The 26,063-nt window shown below is 41.9% G+C and overlaps 1 protein-coding gene across 1 annotated transcript in view; it reads left to right on the forward strand.

Annotated features, from left to right (window-relative positions):
• BMP6 (bone morphogenetic protein 6) overlaps window positions 1-26,063 on the forward strand; it is a 97,400-nt gene that overhangs the window by 55,648 nt on the left and 15,689 nt on the right. The window contains exon 2 of the mRNA XM_034429112.3: window positions 25,753-25,945. Coding sequence (XP_034285003.2) covers window positions 25,753-25,945 — 193 coding nt within the window. The remainder of the gene's footprint in view (window positions 1-25,752; window positions 25,946-26,063) is intronic.

Raw genomic sequence — 26,063 nt, forward strand, 5'->3', positions numbered from 1 at the left:
GATAATTTTGGATATGGAAATTTAGTCTCAGTTCGTTAATTAAAGATTATTTGATTGGGAAGAAAGAGACTGTTTGTGATAGAACATTATTGATCTCCATTCTTGCAAAATCATTTTGTTTTTGCAATCATGACACCATGCAGACGTGCTTCATTTGGCCTCTTGATAATTTTGACAAGATTTGTACAGTTTAAAATAATATGAATTTTCTTGACACAAAATTAATATGTAAGGAAACTTCTAGCCAAAAAAGGAACCCTTATGACATAAGACTGCACCATATGAAACATCATTGCGTTTTGAGCACATTTTTAGATCTCATTCTACCCCCCAACCCCCAAGGCCATGATAGCACTTTCCTACTATCATTTAGGGAATAGTAAAAACTGTGCTCTTCTACAGGACTTTCAGACAGAAGAGCCCCTGATGGCAGTTTTGGGCTGCCATCAGGGATGGCAGGTGGACCTTGGACTGGTGTTAGCATTATTTCAGATCTCTTGGCTATGACTGCAAGCTGCTTAGATTGAATCCTTAAATATATTAACTTTCAACCCATCTAGCTACTGCTGCTAATCGCAAGTATCATGTAATTTCTTTAGCAAACTGTTTCCCTTTCAGGAACCATGTTAGAACCATGTGTCTGTTAAGTAATAGTATAAGAAAATGAATTATGCATAAATGGACAAAATGTCAAACACCTGTTTCCATTGACACTAATTCAAAGAGATGAAGTCTGTTTATTTCAATCTTTCAGTTTTGTTTTTCAGCCAATGCTCCAAATACTTAACACTTCTTGAACTTTCACAGTTTGACCAAACTTGTACAGCTTGCAAAGATAATCAAATGCCTCAATCCTTGGAATGTTTGATTTAATGGCAATTAAGAAGTAGAAACTTTTTTGCTTTTAATTTTGGCAGTTTTAAAGAAATTGAGTCATTTCAAACAAAAAGAAAAGAAACAGATAGTCCTGTTTTGGAAAACAAAATGCTTTTAATATTCTACTTATGGATTTTCCCCAAGCTGAACAGCTGTTGGTGGCTAAGTTCTCCATGTCGACAGCCTCATCTCTTTGCCCTCAATATTTACTTTTTAATGAATTTATAAAAATATGACCATATGTAAACTTACAATTTAATTTTACTTCAATTTGGAGGTTTTTTGGATAAGCCTGAAACCAAAACAGAATTAGTCCGAATACTGAATATGAAAATGTGAATATATCAGAACTTCCAGTCTTTCTCTTTCTCTCTCTCTCTTCATATCTGAACAGAGAAATATTATTTCTGTTGGAATCCACTGAGTCTTGTTAAATACTAACTTGGAAGATTTTCTTCTAAACATTTTTTATTCCAGGATTGCATTAAAGTTAGATATGTAGCTTTTTGTGTAAGGTTTTATAGTAATTAGCACAAGCATAATCCGAGGGGTTAATTATAAATGAATGCTATGTATAAACTACCACTCCTAAATACTCAAATATTATAGAATAACCAGTGTTTTATGAAGCTAAAATTACCTATGAAAATACTTTTGATGAGTAAGTGTAAGGGAACACAGAGATAAGATATGCAGAGATTAACAAAACATGAGTTCAGGAAAACAAGGCAGCATGAGAAAAAAACTTGGTTCTCTTTGGGTATAAGAGAAAGGAAAGGAGAAACATGATCAGGCTTTCAGGATTGTGTTATTATAGTCCAGATCAATAAAGCAGAGTTTTAATATTTCTGTGGTGTCACCTGGCCTAGCTCAAAGGCCTGACAAGTTATCAGAAGAAAGATATGGTAATCCTTCGGGTTTGAAAAGACACACTCCTGTTCAGTTCCTCAGTGGACACAGTGATGGTCCTCAGTCCCAGTCTGGAAGTGCAGTCTAGCACAATGAGGGCACTGGAAATCCATTGCTGTAGTACCTATCAGGGTCATTTTGTGATGCAGCTCATGGTTTTCTATCAGGTTTTGGTGCTGCTCGTCTACAAAGCTGGTGGAGGCTTCATAGCACAAGGCTTGCTGGTTCTGCAGCAACTGCAGCTTCTAGTTTCCTTGAATAAATGTCTGAATGTCTGAATCACTGAATGTCACAGTGATATAGGGTTCTTTCACAGCATCTTTTCTAGTGGTTGTGTGGCCTATCTCAGAGGTGTCTTCCCAAACTCTAGTACACTGCAAAGCAACTGGTGAGACATCCATTCTGACAACATGTCCTACCCAGCTCATCTGGGCTCTGATAATCAGGGACTCAGTGCTGGTGAACTCCACACAATCATGTGTTACAGCTACTTGGAGCCATAAGTGAGAACATGCACCAGGTGGGGGACCAAAGGTGGTCAACCAGTCCTAAAAACAGCACAACAGGTCCCTCCACCAGAGCACCCCATATATCCCATAGGATGGAAACAAACATGCGTACGATGGAAATGTTTCAGTAGAAGAGAATATCTGGAGCTCGGGATTGAACTATGGAGTTCTTGGTGTTCTCTGAACTTGGTAGCTTGCTTGTAGACATTTCATGACCAAATTAGGTAACATTATCAGAGTTAATGCCAAAAATTCCATACAGGTAGTCATTGATTTACAACCAGTCCCTTAGTGACTGTTCAAAATTATGATGGACCTCAAATAAAGGACTTACAACTCGAATTTAAAGTTCGAATGTCTGTCTCCCCCATGGTCATGTGACCACATTTTGGGTGCTAGGAAGCTGGTCTGAATTTATGCCCATTTGCAGCATCCTCTGGTCACATGACCACAATTTACAACATTTTTGCCCGAAATTGGCATTTACTTTTGTTTTCTGGCAAAAATCGCCCCTCAATGAACAATGCTATGTTAGCTTTATGACCGCTACAAAAAGAGATGTAAAATTGGGGGCAGACATCTGGTAACTTCCTTTAAACCATCACAACTTAATGACAGAAATTGGGCTCAATTGCGATTGTAAGTTGAGGACCACCTATAGAGCTGTTTGGCTACCATTTCTCACATTGATGTGGAAGTGCTATTTCAGTATAAATGACAAACTTCTTCAATAAGTAAATCTAAATTACAGGTAGATGGTTTTTTCTTGAATATATTTAGGATTAAATCAGCATATTGATAGCATTAAAGTAGATTTTATTGATCAGTGTTTTATATCTTAGAGGAGCATCATCACTCAAATTCCCACCGATCTATTAGTTTTACTGGTTATTAGATGACACATTTGTAAAATAGTTGGCCAATTTAAAGAATAATGAACACAAACTTTTAATTTCTAGAATCAGGGCTGATCAGAAAAACAGGGCTTTCTAACAAATTACATGTGTTATAAAATACGAGGAGGCAGGGTGAATTTGTTCCTCCAACTTTACTGAATGGTAGCTTGACACATTTAAATTACAGGTAATCCTTGACTTACAACCACAATTGAGCCTAAAATTTCTGTTCTTAAATGAGACATTTATTAAGTGAATTTTGCCCCATTTTATGACCTTTTTTGTCATAGCTGTTAAGTGGTGGTTAAGATAGTAACACAGTTGTTAAGTGAATATGACTTCCCCGTTGACTTTGCTTGTCAGAATTTTGCAAAAGATGATCACATGACCTCAGGACACTGCAACCGTCATAAATATGAGTCAGTTGCCAAGCATCTGAATTTTGACCATGTGACCATGGGGATGCTGAAACCATTGTGAGTGTGAAAAACGGTCATAAGTCATTTTTTCAGGCCGTTGTAACTTGAATAGTCACTAAACGAACTGTTGTAAGTCAAGGACTACATGTATATCTATTGCATCTTGGAGGCCTGCTAGATAAACACAGTGAACCTTAACACAGATTTAAAAGGGGCTGTTTCTGCTCCTGTCCTGGTTCACAATACTATCTATTTTGGGGAGGTATCAGTGCTCTACCAGAAGTTTATGTTATTGCAATAATCAAATATTGTCTCTAAATGCGGAATGCTAGAATTATATGGATCAACTGAATTATTACAATGGAATTTCTAAAGAGAGATTTTTTTTTAGGTGATAGTTCGCTATAGTTGTAAGAAAAGGATGCATGGAGAGTCCTTTTTAAAATATTAATTTAAATGTTTATATATTAATTAGACATTAATCTTAATACACATTAATTCAGTTCAGTTGATCTGTGCCTCATTCTATATAGTTGTCAAGTTCTTTGACAGCTGTTTAAAAACAAGAATAATTCTTTTCCAAGTATGATTCCCACAGTGTCCTTTTGAGCAGGATTTATTGAGATAAATGGGATAGATGAATTCCAGCAACTAAACTATTTAGAACCAGTACATATAACCCCACGTACTTTAGAGCATAGACTTTCTGATTTTCTTTCAAATTGGAGGGATGGGGGAATGAATTTGTTCACTGACAACAGAGAAGCTTGCAGCTGGCTATGTATAAAAGTTTCTTGAATCTTTATCAGCCAGGGAACCACTGCTCCAGGCGTTTTAAAGGTTGCATTTGTTCATATATTTTTGAAGTTGGTAATGTTCTGGAATTAATTAACTCTGTTCAATCTCAAGTAGAAAAATATTAATGTTGTAAAAAATCCACAATCCATAATGCATTTCAAATTTAGGCATCCCCATGGAAAAGGCTATCTGTTTACAAGTCTCTTAATTTGTGTCACCATGAATCTGGCTTTTGCAACATATATCTTTATTTCAGGATTGGTAATGCTAGTGATGGAATTGGAAAGAAGAAGTTTATTATAGTAAAGATTTGTTCATCCTGGATACGCCTCAGGATAGATAAAATGAGATAATTCCATAAGTCTATACAGAAATTGCAATACAATAGTGCATGGGCAATTAGAGATGAAAAACTAACTTTATGCTACAGATCAAATCACAGGCCATCCTGCTCAAAATGGTTAAAATCCTGCTATCTGTTATATGTGTTACTCAGATAGGCAGACTTACATTATATATTGACCTATTATTACTCATTTATTCATATAATTTCTATCCTGTTGCAATCTAAGTGATTGTTGTGGCTTACATGATAGAAAAATATGAAAACATCTATGATAAATCTTAAAATATATAAACAATCTAGAACAAAGTGAACTGTCAATTCCAAGTAAACCAGGATTAAAAATAATGGTAAGAGATAGCAGTGAGATAAAAAAAATAAAGAGAAAATATCCATAGCTAGTTATGACACTCTCTAGAGCAGTTTGAATGATGGCATCCTCCTGAATGCCATCAAGGGAAGGTCCCAATTTGTTTTCTACAGGGAGACTATTCCAGAGGACTGGTACTGACTCTGAAAAGCCATGCATTGTGCCTTCCGTTCCTGGAAGTAGGGAACTAAGAGTAGTTTTTTCCGGGGTGAACTACTTCAGATTGTAGTAAGTGGTCCTGTAAGTACTCAGTACCGAGGCATAAAGATCTTCATAGGTCAAAAATGGCACTTTAAAGTTTACCTGGAAATGAGGGGTTGCTCCAGATCTGAGTTTCGTTGTTTTCTTGCAGATCTTTCATTACCCAAACGTCATCAGTGCACTGTACATTTCAGTAATGAAACATTTGCAAGAAAACAATGAAGCTCAGAGAGCACCAAGGACCCCTTGGTCAACCCTGAGCTACAAATATTCTCTTTTAAATAAATATTTCTTATGGAAATATGTGGATACCAGCGCTTCTTTCTTACAGTCCAGGGTGGTGATATGCAGTTGAATATCATCAGCACACTGGTGATACTATAGCTTGAACTGTCAAACTGTGTCAGAAACTTCATCCAGATGTTAAAAGTAGGAGAGAGGGCAGTCTTTTGTGCGCTCCACAAGATATAGGCCAGAGTGAGCTGACCAATTCTCTTCTATCACAACTGCTGACTGAAGCCGCCTATTGAAGGAGCAGAGAACTCCAGAACAGTACTTTTAGTTCCTAATCCCAGCAGATAGTCCAGGAGGAAAGATGAGAAAGTACCAATTCCTCTATATCACGGGTGTCAAACTTGTGGCATCACGCTGCCATCGTGACATTTTGCAACATTTTCCCCTTTCGCGGAGCTGGGGTGGCCGTGACCCACACATGACACATCCGGCCTGCGGGCCGCCAGTTTGACACCCCTGCAGTCTATATCCTTCATAGTTGTTCTGTCCCCACCATCTCAACAGAAAGGGGACTTTGGATTGATAGTTGTCTAAAATTTCCAGGTCAAGAGATGGTCTCTTCAGAAGAGGGTGCCTCACAGGTCTTTCAAAGTTGATTAAATAGTACACTTTTTTATTATTCAGATTTGATATTCTGGGAGTTAGTTCTGCTGTTATATGAATTAAGAAGTAGTGACCGAAGGACAAGAATTTATATTTCAGAATAGCAAATGTTTTGTATGTGAGAAAAATTGTTTTCTTTTTCCTAAGAATTATAATAATCCTATTATTATTTCTTTCCATCCTTTCACTTTTTCAACTGTGACAACTTCTGCATTTAAATCAGTTTCTTCATAGTTTATGACTGACTCACTGAAATCTAATAAAGGCTCCCCAGCAAGCAGTGAAGTTGTAGCTTAGGACCACGCCTGTCCATAGCCACATGAATTTTAATTAAAACAAATTTCCATGAACAAGTATAATATATTTTTGGAATAAATTATACTCCTTTCTTTGTATTGGTGACTCCTAGAAATCAGAATTAGTTGTATGTGCATATATATATATATAGTGAAGAATTTGGCTTCATTGATTAACAGGACGAAATAGCAGGTGGAAAGCTCACAGGATTGGTTTATTTTGATGTTCTCATCTGGTTTCTAGAGATATTTGAGAAGCAGCATCAAAATGGGGTGTTTTTCTTAAAATGCTTGTTGGATTAAATGAAGCAGTTTCCACCAAAACATCAGAAGTAATCTGGAAAAAAGATCTCTGAGGAGCTTCAGTATTAAATTGTCTCCATGTGTGCCTTTGCACCTGCTTGGCAGTTTTCAAAAGAAATCTCCTCATGTGCTCTGTGAAAAATGACACACACATAATTCACTTTTCTGTAGCTCCATTAACACAAAGTTAAAGTCATCTAGAATAAGTATGAATGGATGGAATGTTATCTATTGGGAAGGCTATTGGTATGAAGAACTGCTTGCTCTTAATAAAATACTTCAAGTAGGCCAGAGTTTTAAATCTGGCAGGATGTCAGCAGAAAGTAGTGATAAACACTGTATATACAACCAAGAATTATATTAGCTTTTTTGGCTGGCTCATGTTTAAGTGATCATCCACTAGGACTCCAAGGTCTCTCTCACAGTTATTGTTTTTGAGCCAGGTTTCACCTAATCTGTATTTGTACCTTTGGTTTTTCCTGCCCTGGTGTAAAACCTTACTTTTCTCCACATTAAATTTCATGTTGTTGGAGAGGGCCCATTGTTCAAGTCTGTTAAGATCTTTTTGGATCCTGAGCTTGTCTTTTGGGATGTTAGCTATTCCTGCCAGTTTAGTGTCATCTGCAAATGCGATGAGTTCCCCTTTTATTCCCTTATCTAAGTCCTTTATGAAGATATTGAAGAGTACTGGGCCTAAGATGGAACCTTGTGGTACCATACTGATTCCTTCCTTCCTTCCATGTAAATATAGTGCTATTTAGAACTACTTGTTGAGTACGGTCAGCCAGTTACAAATCCATCTGGGGGTGATGCTGTCTATCCCACATTTTTCTAGTTTACCAAAAAGTAGGTTGTGAATGTCTTCCTGAAGTCTAAGTATACTATGTCCACAGCATTTTGCTGGTCTACTAATTTAGTCATTCTGTCAAAGAATGAAATAAGATTGGTTTGGCATGATCTGTTTTTAACAAACCTGGGCTGACTACTAGTTATAACTTTGTTTCTAGATGTCCACAGATCTGTGTTTTGTTTATTTTTCTTTATTTTAATAATTGTTTTTAACAATTTTATCTTTAAAATGTGTCAATATTGGTTTGTAAGTCACCTTCAGAGATTTTTAACATTGAACAGCCAGTGTAAATTCCTTAAAACAAACAAGTTCTCAATGGTGCTTGTTCAAAATACTATTTTTCTGAGAGTTCATTTCAGGTTATGTAAGAATTGCAAAACCATGGTTTATTGCTGTCCATGAAGTCATGTCATCATTATTGTCTTCTTTGCTGAATATATCATCTTACCATATTGCTGAATGCATCTCTAACAAATATATTTAGCCTCTGATAGAATCAGTTCATAGATGGAACACATGCCTTACTGTTGAAGATGGGAGGCATTTTATAATTGCCTAGCCCCTAGGGGAACATTGTATTGCCTAGGCTTTCAATGTAGCGGCCATGGGTGGCAATGTGATTGCCTATTTCCAAGAATGATTCTAGAACCCCTAGAAATAGTTAAAAATAAATTAAAACCAGCCACTGCAGCTAAGGATTCGGTTTGGAATAAGTCCATCTATTGAGAGAAGAGTTATGAACTGGAAAGGCACACAACATTGTGGAAGGCTAGTTGGATGGCCATTGCCAAATAGCCTCAAAAGGTAGGGGTTGCCTGTGCTATAGCTAAGGTGGGTTTTTGAGGAAATGAGAAAGCATTATGATCCAATATGCCTTTTTCAAAATGTCACTTGTATAACTAATTATAGGATTACGTAACCTATAATTACGTAAATTTGTTGACAAATGGCTGTGCTATTGGCAAATTGAAAAACTGTTTAGGAGTGTTGAAGGCAAATCATCCTTGTCAGTCAGTGTTCATTTGAAAAGTTAATATGCTGTAGTTTATAAATATATATATGGGAAAAATGTTGCTGATGTTCATAGAACCCTAGGAAATTTTAACCTAGAAGGATGAGATAGTCATGCCTGCTTTGTGGCTGGTGAATTTATTTTATTATACAGGAATATAACAGCAAATGAGAATCATGGTTAACAGCAATAAACAGATTTTTTTCAGTATATTTGCAAAGACAACTAAAAGATTTATAGTACATGAAGCTTTAGAATCATATTTTGTTGAGTCATATTAATAAACAGGACTAACCATTGATGAAAGATTGGCTCATATTAATAAAAACAATCTGATAATGTGAAAACATATGAAAATATGCATCTACATTTGAGCTCATCTACAGGATGAGCCATGGTGGCACAGTGGTTAGAATGGAATATTGCAGGCTAATTCTGCCAACACCCAGGAGTTCGATTATGAGCAGTTTAAGGTTGACTTGACCTTCCCTCCTTCCAAGGTGGATAAAATGAGGGCCCAGATTGTTGGGGGTAAAATGCTGACTCTGCAAACTGCTTAGAAAGGGCTGTAAAGCACTGTGAAGCAGTATATAAGTTTAAGTGCTATCACTATTGCTACATTTGCTATACTGAAACAATTTTTATTAAAAGCTAAATAGATACCATCTCAGTGAACAAATATGAAGATATAATTATATAACATTAGGTTAATATATTTGACATACAGAGTTGAGAATTTAAAATAAAGTCCAAAATGCACATATTTAAAGTTACAAATTTGTACTATGTACAAAAGTGCTTTCAACACTCAAAATGTGGTATCTTTGTAAATGGCAAATATTATGCATTATCCACAGTATTAAATTAATGTATACTTGCTTTAAAACCTGTTTTTGGATTAAAAAGTTCCTAATCCCAGCAGACAGTCCCGTTATGGTCAAGATGTACTCAGTAGCGGAGCTTCTTGGTCTGTGAGACTCCCCCCTCTCGCAGGCTTGGCCCTCCACTCTGAGGGCCTACCTCGATGACGGGTTTTGGAACCCCGAGAGGTGGCATGCCGCAAAGAGGGGGCTGCGGGTTTTTTTAAAATCATCTTTGTTTAATGTTTTAAGGGGTCTGGGGAGGGGGGAGGGGGGTTGGATTGGATCTAGGGTCGTGGGTTTGGGGGATAACCCACCAAGGCGAGGGTCGGGCCTGGCCACGATGCGTGGCGGGGGTGGGTGGGGGATCCGGGGGTAATGGGGGGGTCGAGCTTGTCCAGATTGTGTTTTCACCATCAGTACTGTGAGTGGGAGGGGTAGATATGGCAGGAGCAGGGGGCCATATCATGTTAAGGGAGCACGAACCCGCTGTCTTCGAGCGGTAGGGCGCTCCGGCCCCCAAGGCTCTACTCTTCTCCAGGTTGCACTGACCCTCAGGGCCTGGGCCTTTGACTGATGTTGTGCAACGCCAGGTCTGTAGTAAATAAAGCCCCCCTCATTTATGATCTTGTTCAGGAGGGGGGAGCGGACCTGGCGGGTATTACGGAGACCTGGTTGGGCCCAGAGGGAGAGGTCCCTCTGGTAGAAATGTGCCCACCAGGCTTCCACGCATTCCATCAGCCGAGTTCACAGGGGAGGGGCGGGGGAGTAGCGGTTATTATTAGAGAAGGCCTTAGGCCGAGGGAGACCACTGTTCCTCAGACGGCCGGCTGTGAGTCCCTCCTTGTGAAGTGGGGCCATGGCGTTCAGATGGGTTTGCTGATCACATACCTGGCTCCCTGCCATGTGGCAGCAGCCCTGCCCGAGCTACTCAATGTTATCGCCGTGGTGGCGGTTGATACCCCCAGACTTATGGTCATGGGGGATTTTAACCTGCCGTCCGTGCGTGAGGCATCTGAGGTGGCTCGGGAGTTCATGGCTTCCATGACGGCCATGGACCTGACCCAGCTAATTCATGGCCCTACGCACGGGGGGGAAACACACTGCACTTGGTTTTTGTCTCTGGACAGTGGTTGAGTGACCTCGAGATAGGGGATATAGTCATTGAGCCCTTGTCATGGTCGGATCACTCTCTCCTTCGCCTTGACCTTCAAACCGTGGCACCCCGCTGCAGGGAGGCGGAACCGATAATATGGTACCGCCCCAGGCGCTTGATGGAACCTGACAGGTTCCAGATGGAGCTTGGGCCAATCCCCAAGGTTCTGGCTCATGCCTCGACTGGAGACCTAGTCGCCGTCTGGGACAGGGCGGCCGCTGGAGCTCTGGATCGAGTCGTGCCTTAGCGGCCTCTGACCCAGCGCCGATCTCACCTGGCTCCTTGGTTCACCGAGGAGCTGAGGGAGATGAAGCACCGGAAAAGACGCCTAGAGAGTAGTTGGAGGGCCAGTCTTTCTGAATCTGACTGGACACTGGTAAGATCTCATATTAAGAATTACCTAGTGGCGATAAAAGCAGCAAAATGTACTCATTTTGCTGCTCTTATTGCGTCATCAGATAATCGCCCGGCTGCCCTGTTTAGGGTGACCCATTCCCTGCTCCACCAGGAAGCGCGGGAGGGCCCCTTGGAGGGAAGAGCTGAGGATTTTGTTCAGTATCTGTATGACAAAATCACTCAGATTCGGGAAGATCTGGACTCCGACTGGGTAGATCCAGCGAGGGTGACGGAGGCAGGTCTTGAGAATGTTATCTGGGATGAGTTTGATCCTGTAACCCCAGATGACATGGACAGGATTCTGGGTAGATTGAACGCAACCACATGTTTGTTGGACCCGTGTCCCTCCTGGTTAGTGCTGGCTTCCTGGGAGGTGATGTGAGGCTGGCTCCAGGGGATTATAAATGCTTTATTGGGCGAGGGTGTCTTCCCCACCGCCCTGAAGGAGGCGGTGGTGAGGCCTCTCCTCAAGAAGCCTTCCCTGGACCCGGCAGTATTGGCTAATTATCGTCCAGTCTCCAACCTTCGCTTCGTGGTGAAGGTTGTTGAGAGTGTGGTTGCGTGACAGCTTCCCCAGTACCTGGATGAAACAACGTATCTGGATCCATTCCAGTCGGGCTTCAGGCCTGGGTACAGCACGGAAATGGCATTGGTCGCATTGGTTGATGATCTCTGGAGGGCTTGGAACAGGGGTTGCTCCTCTGTCCTGGTCCTGTTAGATCTCTCAGCAGCTTTTGATACCATCGACCATGGTATCATGCTGCACCGGTTGGAAGAGTTGGGGGTGGGAGGCACCGTACTACGGTGGTTCTCCTCCTTTCTCTCCGACCGGTCGCAATCCATGTTGACGGGGGCAGAGGTCGACCCCGAGGCCCCTCATATGTGGGGTGCCACAAGGATCGGTCCTCTCGCCCTTTTTGTTCAACATTTATGTAAAGCCTCTGGGTGAGATCATCCGTGGTTTCGGGGTGAAGTACCATCAGTACGCTGATGACACCCAGCTGTACATCTCCACCCCGGACCACCCCAACGATGCCCTTGAAGTGATGTCCCGGTGCCTAGAGGCCATACGGATCTGGATGGGGAGAAACAGGCTCAGGCTCAACCCATCCAAGACCGAGTGGCTGTGGTTTCCGATGTCCCAATATAGTCAGCTGGTGCCATCACTGACTATTGGGGGTGAGTCATTGGCCCCCATGGAAAGGGCTCGCAACTTGGGTGTCCTCCTGGATTCACGGTTGTCTTTAGAAGAGCACTTGACGGCCGTGACCGGGAGGATTTTTCATCAGGTTTGCCTGATCCGCCAGTTGCGTCCCTTTCTAGATCGGGACTCCCTACACACGGTCACTCATGCCCTCGTCACCTCTCGTCTGGCCTATTGTAACGCTCTCTACACAGGGCTCCCCTTGGGGGGCACTCGGAGGCTCCAACTGGTGCAGAGTGTGGCCGTGCGAGTGGTTATGGGAGCAAAGTGGAGTTCCCATGTAACACCTCTCCTGCGCGAGCTGCACTGGCTCCCGGTGGTCTTCCGGGTGCGCTTCAAGGTTTTGGTTATCACCTTTAAAGCGCTCCATGGCTTAGGACCTGGTTATCTACGGGACCGCCTGCTACCACCAATAGCCTCCCACCGGCCAGTACGCTCCCATAGAGAGGGGCTCCTCCGGGTGCCGTCGGCCAATCAATGTCGACTGGCGGCCCCTGGGGGAGAGCCTTCTCTGTGGGGGCACCTACGATCTGGAACGAGCTCCCCCCGGAGATACGGAGGATCCCGGATCTGTGCACCTTCCGTCGCGCGCTCAAGACTTTCTTATTTCATCAAGCTGGCCTGGCCTAAATCTTCTCCCCTTTTAAATGTAAATTTTAATTTGTTTTTAAATTATTGGATATTTTAAATTTGTCTCAGCCAAATTATTTAATTCATTTTTATTCTATTTTAAATTTTGTATTTATGTGTTTTATTCTGTGGCTGTTCACCGCCCTGAGTCCTTTGGGAGTAGGGCGGTATAGAAATCCAATAAAATAAATAAATAAAAGTTCTCCTACTGTGTTGCAGATTGTGATATATTGAAGGAGGATCAACCAAATGAGCTCCTCCAGGAGCTTTGAGTCAGAATTGCTTCCTTCAGGTGCTTCAGAATTTCCCCAACAATTGGATGGTGGTGGGGAGGTAGAATGAAGATGAAGTCTCTTTAGGGACTTCCTCACAACTCACTTTAGAAGTTTAGTTAATTTCCTTTTAATTTTTTTAATGTTTAATTTTCCCCATTTTTAAGCATCTTTATTATTTTATTATCCCCCCTCTTGCTATTTATGGCTCTTTTTACGACTTTATCACTCTTCATCAGAGAGTCTCAGGTTAAGCTGTTTTGTTTTGCTCTGACTCTGTTGTGTGTCAGCCGGTGTTAAGAGGAGAGAGAACTGTTTTTACAACAGAGAAGAGAGAAGGAGGGAAGGAGGAAGAAAGAGCAAGTGAACTCAGGAATAAGTCTTTGGATCATACTGACTAAACAGCAGGGGTGAAATCTACTTACCTTCCTTACCAATTCGGAAGTGCATGTGTTGTACATGTCATGTGCGTGTTCAGACTCTCTGCGCATGCACAGAGGGTAAAAAATGAATTACTTCTTAGTTAAAACCAGGAAGTAATGAAGGTGGGTGGGTGGAGCCTCACACCGCCATCGCTACTGGTTCTCCGAACCACCTGCCACAATCGTTACTGGATTGCTACCGGATTGCCCAGGGAGAATTTCATCCCTGCTAAACAGCCTAAAACTGAAGAATGGTTAGAATATAAAAAAGCATCAGCTGTAAATAGTAAAAGCCCTACGGTTATCTCAAATCATTATGAAGCCCTGGAGTCAGATCTGCAGTGGTAGAGAATGAAGGCAAATATATGTGTCCCAGGGGAATGTTGCAGGATCCAATCTGAGTTGGTCATCAGGACCAAGGTTTATTCTTCCAAGCTTTCGGGCTTCTCCTGAAGCCCATCATCAGGGAACTTCATCAGAGATGGTAGCCAACAACTCTCCTCTTTATGGAAAGAATTCAGCTTCCTGGATGGATCTACTGCTTTAACTTCTTCCCTGTGTGAGGAACCACAGTTCGTTCTGCAGCTGTGCCGTTCTCTGAAAGGCCATGAGAATATGAGGATTCAAAGAGCAGGAACATGATTGACTTTACATTGAGATGGTGCTTCTTGGCTACGGATTGTTATTTCTATCTTTCAACAATTGTTGGGCTCAGAGGGGGGTGTCCCTCTGACTGAATTGTGCCCACCAGGTTTCCGGGTGCTGCACCAGCCAAGGGCCCAGGGTGGGGGGGGTGGCGGTGGTTATTAGGGAGGTCTTTAGTCCGGAGGTCCTCCTACCTCTCGGGTCGAACGCAAGCAGTGTTGGCAGGGGGACAGAGATCGACATTGAGGCCCCTCATTTGTGGGGTACCTCAGGGGTCGGTTCTCTCGCCCCTCCTGTTCAACATCTATATGAAACTGCTAGGGGAGATCATCCGTGGTTTCGGGGTGAGGTATCATCAGTACGCTGATGATACTCAGCTTTATATTTCCACCCCGAACCAACCCAGTGATGCCCTCGACGTGATGGCCCGGTGCCTGGAAGCGGTACGGGTCTGGATGGGTAGAAACAGATTGCAACTCAACCTGGCCAAGACCGAGTGGCTGTGGGTACCGGCATCTCGGTTCAGGGGAGAGGTACCATCGCTGACTATAGGGGGCGAAGTTTTGCCCCCTGTAGACAGGGTGCGCAACTTGGGCGTCCTTCTGGATTCACGGTTGAGTTTAGAAGACCAGATAACGACCGTGACCAGGGGGGCATTTGCCCAGATACGTCTGGTGCGCCAGTTGCATCCCTACTTGGACCGAGATGCCCTACGCACAGTTACTCATGTGCTGGTCACCTCACGGATTGACTGCTGCAATGCTCTCTACATGGGGCTGCCCTTGAGGACCACTCGGAGGCTTCAGCTGGTGCAAAATGCAGCCGCGCGGGTTGTGATGGGAGAATCCCGATACTCCCATGTTACACCCCTCCTGCGCGGTTTGCATTGGCTACCGGTTGCCCTCCGGGTGAGATTCAAGGTGCTGGTGATGACCTATAAAGCCCAACTTGGCTTAGGACCAGGATATTTGGCGGACCACTTACAGCCAGCAATGATATCCCATCGCCCGGTTTGCGCCATAGAGAGGGCCTACTCAGGGTGCCGTCGGCTAGACAGTGGCGGTTGGCGGCCCCCAGGGGTAGAGCCTTCTCGGTCGGTGCGCCCACTCTCTGGAATCAACTCCCCTTGGACCTCCGATTAGCTCCTGACCTTCGTACCTTCTGCCGGGAATTAAAAATTTGGCTTTTCAAATCCCTTGACCTGGACTGATGATGGGGTTTTAATTAGTTTTAAGGGTTAATTTTAATTTTTTTAAATTTTAGTTTTTATTTTATATTGTGGCTTATGTTCTATTGCTTAACGCATTGTAAGCCGCCCTGAGTCTCCGGAGAAGGGCGGCATATAAATCAAATTTTTTAAAAAAAATTGTTGTGAGCCGCCCTGAGTCCATTGTGAGATAGGGCGGCATATAAGCCGAATAAAATAAATAAATAAATAAATAAATTGTCAGAAGCAAAGGGAAGGGTGGTCGTTCTGAAGCTGGCAATTGATGCACGTTCACTGCCTTGAGTTATTTATAAAAATAATAAAGGTAGGATAAAATAAATCAATTTACAAAAGTCTACCAAAACTAACTGGCAGAGATTTCTTTGCAATAGGAAGTGCTTTCTTCTATTAAAGAGGCAGGGACTGTCCCCTTCCTCAGATCACACAAGCAGAAAAACCCTGAAAAGGAGGAACTCATCCATAAGGAAGCTATAAAAACGAAGAATGAATCTAAAATATACATTCCCTACTAACTAATCAGATTGTTTTACATCTAATAACATCAATTGCAATTGATGGGGATCAAAAAGTTGTTACTCTTTCTCTGAGCCAACTCTGCTGTGAATTGAACTTTCTTTTAAAAGCTGAATAGTTGCAAAGTAGACTGGGCAAACTTTTATTTTGTTAATTTGTGTTTGTAGATTCATGGAACTTCAGTATAATCCTGTCTCCTTAATTTATAATTTCTCAGGGTAATGTAATCCTGACACTTAATGTTCTTTTTGTACTGTTTAAAACAACATAAAAGGGCTATAGTTTCACTACTTGGCCTCATTGCTTTTGTCCCAACAGTTGTCATTCCATTTCTTTTCCTTTCCAAAAGGTCTTTATGCACCTTCAGTACCAATTAGAGTTTGTCCTTGTGCCATTTTCTAATTTCTTGTGCCTAATATGGCTTTTGTGTGATCCAACCACTTCTCTCTTGTGAGTCTACAAGGAAAGTCTGAATCTCTCATAGTCTGTCTACAAACAGTAGCTGTTATTTATATTTTCATTATATCTTAATTTCTAATACACAGTCTATGCTGGGCTAGGAGAGGCATGGTTTACAGATTCACTAAGATTACTCTTAGCTATACCTTGGGCTTAATGGAAGTTATCAGGAAAATATTTTTAGAATTTAGAGGAGCAGAGTACTTAGATCACATCCATACCCACAAAAGTGAAATATTCAATAACCTTCCCATTCCCTGGACCTACTCAATAGACAAGAAAGAAATAATTTTGTGACTGAGCATATACAATTATCACACTCCAACTTCAGACAACATCTGCTTTTCCTATCTTTTGTTTAGTTGCTTGGCTCTATGAACAGATTATAGGTAAGCTATTTTAGTCTAGGCTTTCTGGCTTTATGCCTCAATTCTCTCCTATTTTTAAATGGAGCAAAATATACTAACTGTAATATCACTTTCTATAGGAGACAATTTTGGCTTAAAAGAAACCCAGAAAGAGACTAACATACAATAGAGAAAATAAAGATCTTCATTGACAGATAGACAATGAAGAATTTAGTCTTTGTCCAAGGGAAGTAAGTAAAGACCCTTGACTGTCCTCCAGTGAAAATGTCTTCTCCAGTGTAATAAAAGTTTGAATTTATTACGTTGCTGCTGCACCATAGTTTTTGATTTTCTGTATTTGAAACCTCTGACAGGAAGACAAGTGTTGTGAACCATCTCCATTGTTTGGAGGCCCGTTGAAGCACCCAAGTTTAAGCAAGTAAAGATGGTGGCAAGGAGATGACGAGTGATCATTATTATGACATCACCAAAACATGGGTCAGAATTTCTTTGCTTCACTGTCACTGGTCAGAGAACATTACTGCTGCTTCCGCAATTCAGCTTTTCTTGAGACATCACTGCTGCTGCTCTAGTATCTGAACTTTCCTTTTGGCTTATTATCAAATACAGAAGTGAAATAGATTTCTGCGTGACAACAAGTGACGTAAGTCTGGTGAGGGAATTCTGGAGTTGAAGACCTGAAACACAGGTCTTAAAGTTGCCAAGGTTAGACATCCCTGGTTTAGACCTATATGGTATGACAAGAAGGAATTATACTGGCATTCTGAAAGCAAAATTTTCTTTCAAAGTAATTACTGTTCTGGAAGGCACTTTTCTAAAATTCTATTTAAAATGAATGCAAAAGAGTGTACCACATTTGTGGTTTATTATTTAAAGCCAAACATGAAATTCATTCATTTTGATTATAATAAAGTAGCATAAAATAGGAAAAAAAATTATCTATGTCCAGACTAGTTTGTTCTGCTGATTTTTCCTTCAGTATTTAAAAACCACAAGAATAGGGAATGTTCAAAAACGGCTGTTTGCCAATACACCTACTCACTGAATATTTTGAAATTTTGTTCTTCATTTTACATCTTGTGAATATAAATCTGAATATAAAAACATAGAATGAATATTTTGTTCCTGAATGAAAAACATTTTTAATTTAATTTAATTTAATTTAATTTCGAATTTATATACCGCCCTTCTCCCTGAGGACTCAGGGCGGTGTACAGCCAAGATAAAAAACATAGAATACAAATATTAAAACATTTAAAAATATATATAAAATTTGGCCCAAAAAATTAAAAATCGCAGACTAATTAAAAGGATTTAAAAATTTTAAAATTTCTTCTTAAGCCAACCCGGCTTGCTGAAAAAGATAGGTTTTCAGGGAACAACGGAAGGCATTGAGGTCCTGGATTCTTCTTATCTCCGGGGGCAACTGATTCCAGAGGGTGGGAGCCCCCACAGAGAAAGCCCTCCCCCTGGGGGCCACCAGCCTACATTGTTTGGCTGATGGCACCCTGAGGAGGCCCTCTCTGTGGGAGCGCACGGGTCGATGGGAGGTCATCGGTAGCAGCAGGCGGTCTCGGAGATAGCTAGGCCCTATGCCATGGAGCGCTTTAAAGGTGATAACCAACACCTTGAAGCGCACCCGGAAGACCACCGGGAGCCAGTGCAGCTCGCGCAGGAGTGGTGTTACATGGGAGCGCCATGTTGCTCCCATCACTACCCGCGCTGCTGCATTCTGGACCAGCTGGAGCCTCCGGGTGCTCTTCAAGGGGAGCCCCATGTAGAGAGCGTTACAGTAGTCAAGGCGAGAGGTGACGAGGGCATGAGTGACTGTGCACAGGGAATCCCGATCAAGAAAGGGCCGCAACTGGCGAATCAGGCGAACCTGATAAAAGGTCCCCCTGGTAACAGCCGTCAGATGTTCCTCCAAAGACAGCTGCCTATCCAGGAGGACTCCCAGATTGCGAGCCCTTTCAGTGGGGGCCAAAGACTCGCCCCCAATAGTCAGTGATGGAGTCAACTGACTATATCGGGATGCCGGGAGCCACAGCCACTCAGTCTTGGAAGGGTTGAGCCTGAGCCTGTTCCTCCCCATCCAGATCCGCACAGCCTCCAGGCACTGGGACATCACTTCAAGGGCATCGTTGGGGTGGCCTGGGGTGGAAATGTACAGCTGGGTGTCATCAGCGTACTGGTGGTATCTCACCCCAAAGCCACGGATGATCTCGCCCAGCGGCTTCACATAAATGTTGAACAGAAGGGGCGAGAGGACCGATCCCTGCGGCACTCCACAAATGAGAGGCCTCGAGGTCGACCTCTGCCCCCCTGCCAACACAAACTGCGACCGGTCGGAGAGAAAGGAGGAGAACCACCGTAACACGGTGCCTCCCACCCCCAACTCTTCCAGCCGGTGCAGCATGATACCATGGTCGATGGTATCAAAAGCCGCTGAGAGATCTAATAGGACCAGAACAGAGGAATAACCCCTGTCCCGAGCCCTCCAGAGATCATCAACCAGCGCGACCAATGCCGTTTCCGTGCTGTGCCCAGACCTGAAACCTGACTGGAACGGATCCAGATAGGATGTTTCCTCCAGGAATTGTGGAAACTGTTGCGCGACCACACTCTCAACAACCTTCGCAATGAAGCGAAGGTTGGAGACAGGACGATAGTTAGCCAATATTGCTGGGTCCAGGGACGGCTTCTTGAGGAGAGGCCTCACCACCGCCTCTTTCAGGGCAGCGGGGAAGTGACCCTCACTCAAGGAAGCATTAATAACGCCCTGGAGCCAGCCTCGTGTAACCTCCCGGGAAGCCAGTACCAACCAGGAGGGACACGGGTTCAGTAAACATGTGGCCGCACTAAGTCTCCCCAAAATCCTGTCCACATCATCGGGAGTCACAGCATCAAACTCCTCCCAGATAACATTCTCAAGACTGTTCCTCGTCACCCTGCCCTGATCTACCCAGTCAGAGTCCAAATCCCCCCGGATCTGAGCGATTTTGTCATACAGGTATTGTCCGAAATCCTCCGCCCTGCCTTCTAAGGGATCCTCCCGCACTCCCAGATGGAGCAGGGCGCGGGTCACCCTAAACAGGGCGGCCGGACGATTCCCTGATGACGCAATAGAGGCGGAAAAGTAGTTAGACTTTGCCGTCTTTATCGCCACTAGGTAGGCCTTAATATGCGACCTTACCAGTGTTCGATCAGATTCAGCGAGACTGGCCCTCCAACCGCTCTCCAGGCATCTTTTCCGGCGCTTCATTTCCCTCAGCTCCTCAGTAAACCAAGGAGCCACCCGGGATCGGCATCGGGTCAGAGGCCGCAAAGGCACAACTCGGTCCAAGGCCCCACCAGCCACCCGATCCCAGGCGGCTACCAGGTCCTCGGCCGAGTCATGTGCTAGATCCTCAGGAAATGGCCCAAGCTCCGTCTGGAACCTATCAGGATCCATCAGGCGCCTGGGGCGGATCCATCTAATTGGGTCCGCCTCCCTGCGGCGAGGGGTCGCGGTTCGAAGATCTAGGCGAAGGAGTGAGTGGTCAGTCCATGACAAGGGTTCCATGTCTATATCCCCTATAACAAGACCACTCAACCACTGGCCAGAGACAAAAATCAGATCCAGAGTGTGACCTCCCCTGTGAGTAGGGCCATGAACTAACTGGGTCAGGTCCATGGCCGTCATGGAAGCCATGAACTCCCGAGCCACCTCAGACGTTTCACCGACAGATGGCAAGTTGAAATCACCCATGACTAAAAGCCTGGGTGTATCTACTGCCACCGTGGCTATCACGTCGAGTAGCTCAGGAAGGGCTGTTGCCACGCGGCAGGGAGCCAGGTACGTAAGCAACAAGCCCATCTGAACCCCACGGCCCCACCTCACAAGGAGGGACTCACATCCGGCTATCTGAGGCACAGTGGTCTCCCTCGGATCCAGATCCTCGTTAATAATAACCGCCACCCCCCCGCCCCTCCCCTGGGCCCTCGGCTGATGGAATGCTCTGAAGCCTGGTGGGCACATTTCAACCAGAGGGACGCCACCCTCCGGGCCCAACCAGGTCTCCGTAATACCCGCCAGGTCCGCTCCTCCCTCTTGTATAAGATCGTGAGTGAGGGGGGCCTTATTAACCACGGACCTGGCATTGCATAACATCAGCCGAAGGCCCAGATCCTGAGTATCTAAGCCACCTAGTCTCCAAGAGGAGCCATGGGGACCGGGGCAAGCAATTGCTCTCAAACAGCGAGTGCGAGCCCCCAACACATGATATGGTCCCCTGCTCCCGCCATATCTGCCCCTCCCATCTACCGTGCTGATGGTACAAACCTCATAGGTATCGTCCCCCATCCCTTTCCCAGTCCCTCGACCAACACCTCCCAAATCGTTACCCTGTGCCGGGCTCGGCTCTGACCCTGGTGGATTTCCCCCCCCCATCCCCCAGAGTCTTCTTCCCAATTTCTCTAGAAAGATCATTACAAACCCCCCTCCCAGAACCCCTTAAAATCTTAAAAAATTTCCCTAAAAAACCCCACAAATTCTTCCTTGCTCCATGCCATCTCTCTGGACTCCAAAGTCCGTCATCGAGATAGGCCCTCGATAATGTGGAGGGCCAAACCTGCGAGTGGGGAGAATCTCGCAGGGCGAGGAGTTCCGACACCGAATACATTTGTTACTGGGAGTAGTTGAACATTGAACTTGAGATATCACATATACAAATACATACGTACGTACGTACGTACGTACATACATACATACATACATACATACATACATACATACATACATACATGAATCTCTGGGACAGTTCAATAATGATTTAGATAACTTTTCCTAGGGTATAATACATTATTATGGTTCTCCAGTATTAATCATATTAATATTTCCACAGTATTTATGGACTACTTAAATCAGTCAACAAGACTGATATGAATTGTATATCATAGCAAACTTGTGTTTTTTTATAACGTTAACTATGAATATCTCATGGTTTCCTATATTAGAATAAGCAGTTCCTTTTGTTATACAGTATTCAACACAATAGTATTCAGTATCAGAATGGAGTAAACTATTTTTACTTGTGGGTAATAGTATTTGTTTCCTTTTTTCACATGAGAAAGAATATTTACCCATAGTTTGGGCTTTATAACCACAATGTATTCTTTTCCTGACTTTTTGTGAACTCCTATTTACAGAGAAGTGGATTTCTTGAAGAAAATTTAACTGCATATTTTAGAGTAAGAGTATGTGGAACTGGATTGCAGCATCCAATCTCTTTATCAGATGGATTGAGGCATTTCAAGTATGTTCTAACTCATCAGGGATATTAATTTAAAAACCCTATGTGTGGAAAGAGAATCTGTAAGCTTTATTTATATCTCTTTTCAGATAATCATAGTTTATGCCACATCTGCAAAATCATGACTACTTACTATAGGCTTGTTAACCTGGAATAGTTATTGGTTATGCCACTGAATAATGGAAATTACAGCAAATTTAATATTCCTTATAGTTACATTGTATTATGTTTTATATTGGACTGATATTTTCACCTTCGGAGTTAGTATGTATTAAAAATAGTACTGTAAAATAAATAATTTCCATCTCTCTTTTTTTAAAAAAAATCCCAAAATATATTGCTACATACGAATAATCATTCTATTTTTTTTCTGACAAGATAGTTAAATGATAGAAATGTTATTGAAAAGGGCAGTTTTGATGATTAGTGCAGCAATATACTGATTTAAAACTGCATTTAGCTTATCATTGAATTAGTAACAGACAATGTAAGTTTTATAAGTAGTAATAAAACAAAGCAGCAGATATTAGTGGATCGTATACATATGTGATATAGTGGCTTTTGGGTTTTTGCATAATTGTTTCCAGTCATTGATTTGCATCACATGCACAAGGCATGTCAGTTTTTGTTTGTTTGTTTGACTCAAGGAAGCAATATTTATTTCTAACAAAATTAATAATGGTCCTACTTCTAGTCCATAATTTAAAACCCCACCATCTCTTTTTCTTTTCTTATCTCACCAGCTTCACAGGCATATATTACCAATGAAAAGAGCACTGATTTAAGTGTTCTGATATTTATTGTTATAGATATAGCCTTATCTTGTTTATGTTTGTTATTGCCTTCCTCCCTACAATTAATTGCCTCTTTGCTTTGCCAGCATATCATCAATCTTCAGCTGTGTTTAACTCTAAGAAACAAAATAGATACAGTAGAACCTCTGGTCACGACCATAATTCGTTCCATAACTTTGGTCGCAACCCAATTTGATCATGACCTGAACCTAATTTTGGAAATTTGGTGCTTTAAAAAAAATGGCACGGAAGGGGAAATCAGCCGTGGGAAAAAAATGTGGTGAATTTTTTGGTCGGAACCCAATTTGGTTGTGGTCAGAAGCGTTCGTGACCAGAGGTTCTACTGTATTACTGTTATGTCATTGCCATCCAGTATAAGTTCAATGAGTGTATAGGTTGATGTTTTACTTTTATCATCTTTATGTTTCATGTTAATGTAGATTTTTCACTTTCTGTTTTTATTTTCAAAATGTATCTTTTAAAGTGTTTATTGCTTTCAGATAATAAAGTGACAGTGTCTAGATATCTGCTGTTGCTGCTATTTGGACCTCCAATTTTCATTCCAGCTATCATCTTTTCCAGTGTGATCATTTTTATAATATATTCACTGTATAAGTTAATTAATATTAGAGAAATTATTTTATAAATGTGTCTGTGATAAGACAGACTTATTAGTTTCATATTTCTTTTGCTTGCACAGTTGGATAACTTCTTTTTGTTTTATAATAAGATTCCCCATAAAGGGTTCCTATTATGTTTTAACAAGTTTGGATACTTGTCAGTTTTTAAGTTAATTAACTCAACCTACTACTAATTTGTTCACCATCTCCAGATATTGGTTAGGCATTGGGGTTTTTTTTCATTTATGTGAAATATATACGGATTTTTTTCTTCCAAATAAACAGCAGTAAATGGCGGAGTGTGTGTGCCATCTTATATTTTCTGGAAATGTGGTTGGTAATAGAGAAAATAAAGGAAGATGCTATTGAAATCAGTTCAGTGGCCAGGAAGTACAAAACAGGAAGGAGTTACCTGCATTCCATCAAAGGAGATGGGAACATGAGCTCTTCTTGAGTTCTGCTTTTAAAAAGTATGGTCTGTAGTAGATAAGTCCCCTCGGCCAGAGAAATTGCTACATCAATGAGTACTCTGAAAAATCAGAATCCTTTGTAAATGAGAGGAAAATAAGGCTAATAAATTGACTAAACGAACTAGATCCTATGTATGCTTCCATAGGAGGAAGAGCCACTAGAGCTTAGGTTGATATGCTGCCAGGAAAGTGTATATAGATTTCATTGTGTTCAACCCCCAGTACAATAACCCACTAATTTTCTTTTTGCAAAAAAGGTCAGCCCAATACCAAAACAATTCCATCCCTAGCTTACATAGAGCAAGCTGGGCTAAACATATCCATTCCATACAACTACAACCTCTGCATCCTTATCTAAGAATAAGAGCCATAGAACTCAATTAAACTTAGTAACATACTACAGGTTGAACATTAACAGAATGCTAGAAGGATTTCTCATTTTAGATGAGAAACAGGGATATGGAGAAAAATAATACCAAAATAGAATGGATAGTGGCAGTGTGCCAACAGAGCAGAAAGATGCTGGATCAGGAAGGCATTCCTTGGAGATCTTGACTGGAATCCAGCCAGGAAAAAAAAGGCTAAATACAAGAAAATCCAAAAAAGGTATAGGATGTGATCAAGGAAAACTAACGTTCACCCTGTTACTATGGTGATAATAAGTCCAAGCCATATGAATTAATGTTCAAACTTCTATCAGCCATAAATTGATTGGAAGTAACCTTATTTGTTATTTGTTCGCTGAGGGGACCTGATAGGTGTATGGTATTAACTGCATTTTAAGATCAAATAATCTAGTTTCACAAATTTTCAGCTCACCTATAGTTGTGATAGTGAAGTACAATATTCAAACTCATTGATCCAAGTCTTATCGGTATAAGACTTATACTTATTTTATATATTCATTTCAATTTCTTTATATGAATGAATCCCAGAGCATAAGAAGCTTTTAATGTATGTGGAATTCCAGTTTCAAGTAATAGAAACTAGTAATTTCGAGTAATACCTTGATCAAAAATTTCAGTGGCAGTGTCTAAGTTGCTCTTCATCTGAGGTAAACACTTAGTATCAGTTGAGTATTGTAGCTAACAGAAAAGGTGAGTGACTCCCTGCAGTTACTATTCCTTTGGTCGCTAAATTTTTTTATCATAATATTCATCCTGGAAGTGACAGAATTATAAGTAATTGGGAATAATAACTCATACAGTTTTGGGTGAGTGATACTGTACTGTATTAAAGGATGTGGAAAGTGTTAGAAAGTACAGAGTGTTAAATGGAGCAATCCATTATACTTCCCTAACACATTCTGTGCAACGCTGTGGAATGCAAGTCCAAGGCCTACAGGACCCTCTGGGGAGTCAGAAAGGCCTGTGGGGCTCTAGTGGGAAGGCCTGCAGGGATCTGATGATGATGGGAAAGCAGGCTTAGGGTGGGAAAAGGGATGTAGGAGACCTGGGGCAATTGGGCCAATAGATCTGTGTATACCAAATGCGAATACTTTGGAGAAAAGCCAAAAACCAAATGGAACAAACATTGTTTCCTTTTTTGCTAACATGAAATTGCCCAATTCTGATTATTTCTTTTTATAAAATATCATTTTCTTAGATTTCTCAGTTGCTTTATTTTCTGAGGCAAATTTGTCATTAAAAACAAACAAACAAATGTAGTTTATTTCTGAAAATTAGACTGGGAGGGAAAGAATTTATGGTTATATTATAATTGTCATCTTCTTGTTTTTTATACAGTTGAATATGACAAGGAATTCATGCCTTATCAGCATCATCACAAGGAGTTCAAATTTAATTTGTCTCAGATTCCAGAAGGAGAGGCTGTTACTGCTGCTGAGTTCCGAATCTACAAGGACTGTGTTTTTGGAGGCTTTAAAAATCAAACCTTTCTAATTAGCATCTATCAAGTATTGCAAGAATATCAGAACAGGTTTGTCCTTACTGCTAAAACCGTGAAACCAACATAGGCATAAAAATTCAGATTCTATCATCTCCTATTTCTTGAACCATTTTGTTTTAATTTTGTGGAATTAAAGCTGTTCATTTTT

The sequence above is a fragment of the Pantherophis guttatus genome, chromosome 3 (assembly GCF_059756535.1).
Source record: "Pantherophis guttatus breed Tessera chromosome 3, ASM5975653v1, whole genome shotgun sequence".
Classification (NCBI taxonomy): Eukaryota; Metazoa; Chordata; class Lepidosauria; order Squamata; family Colubridae; genus Pantherophis; species Pantherophis guttatus.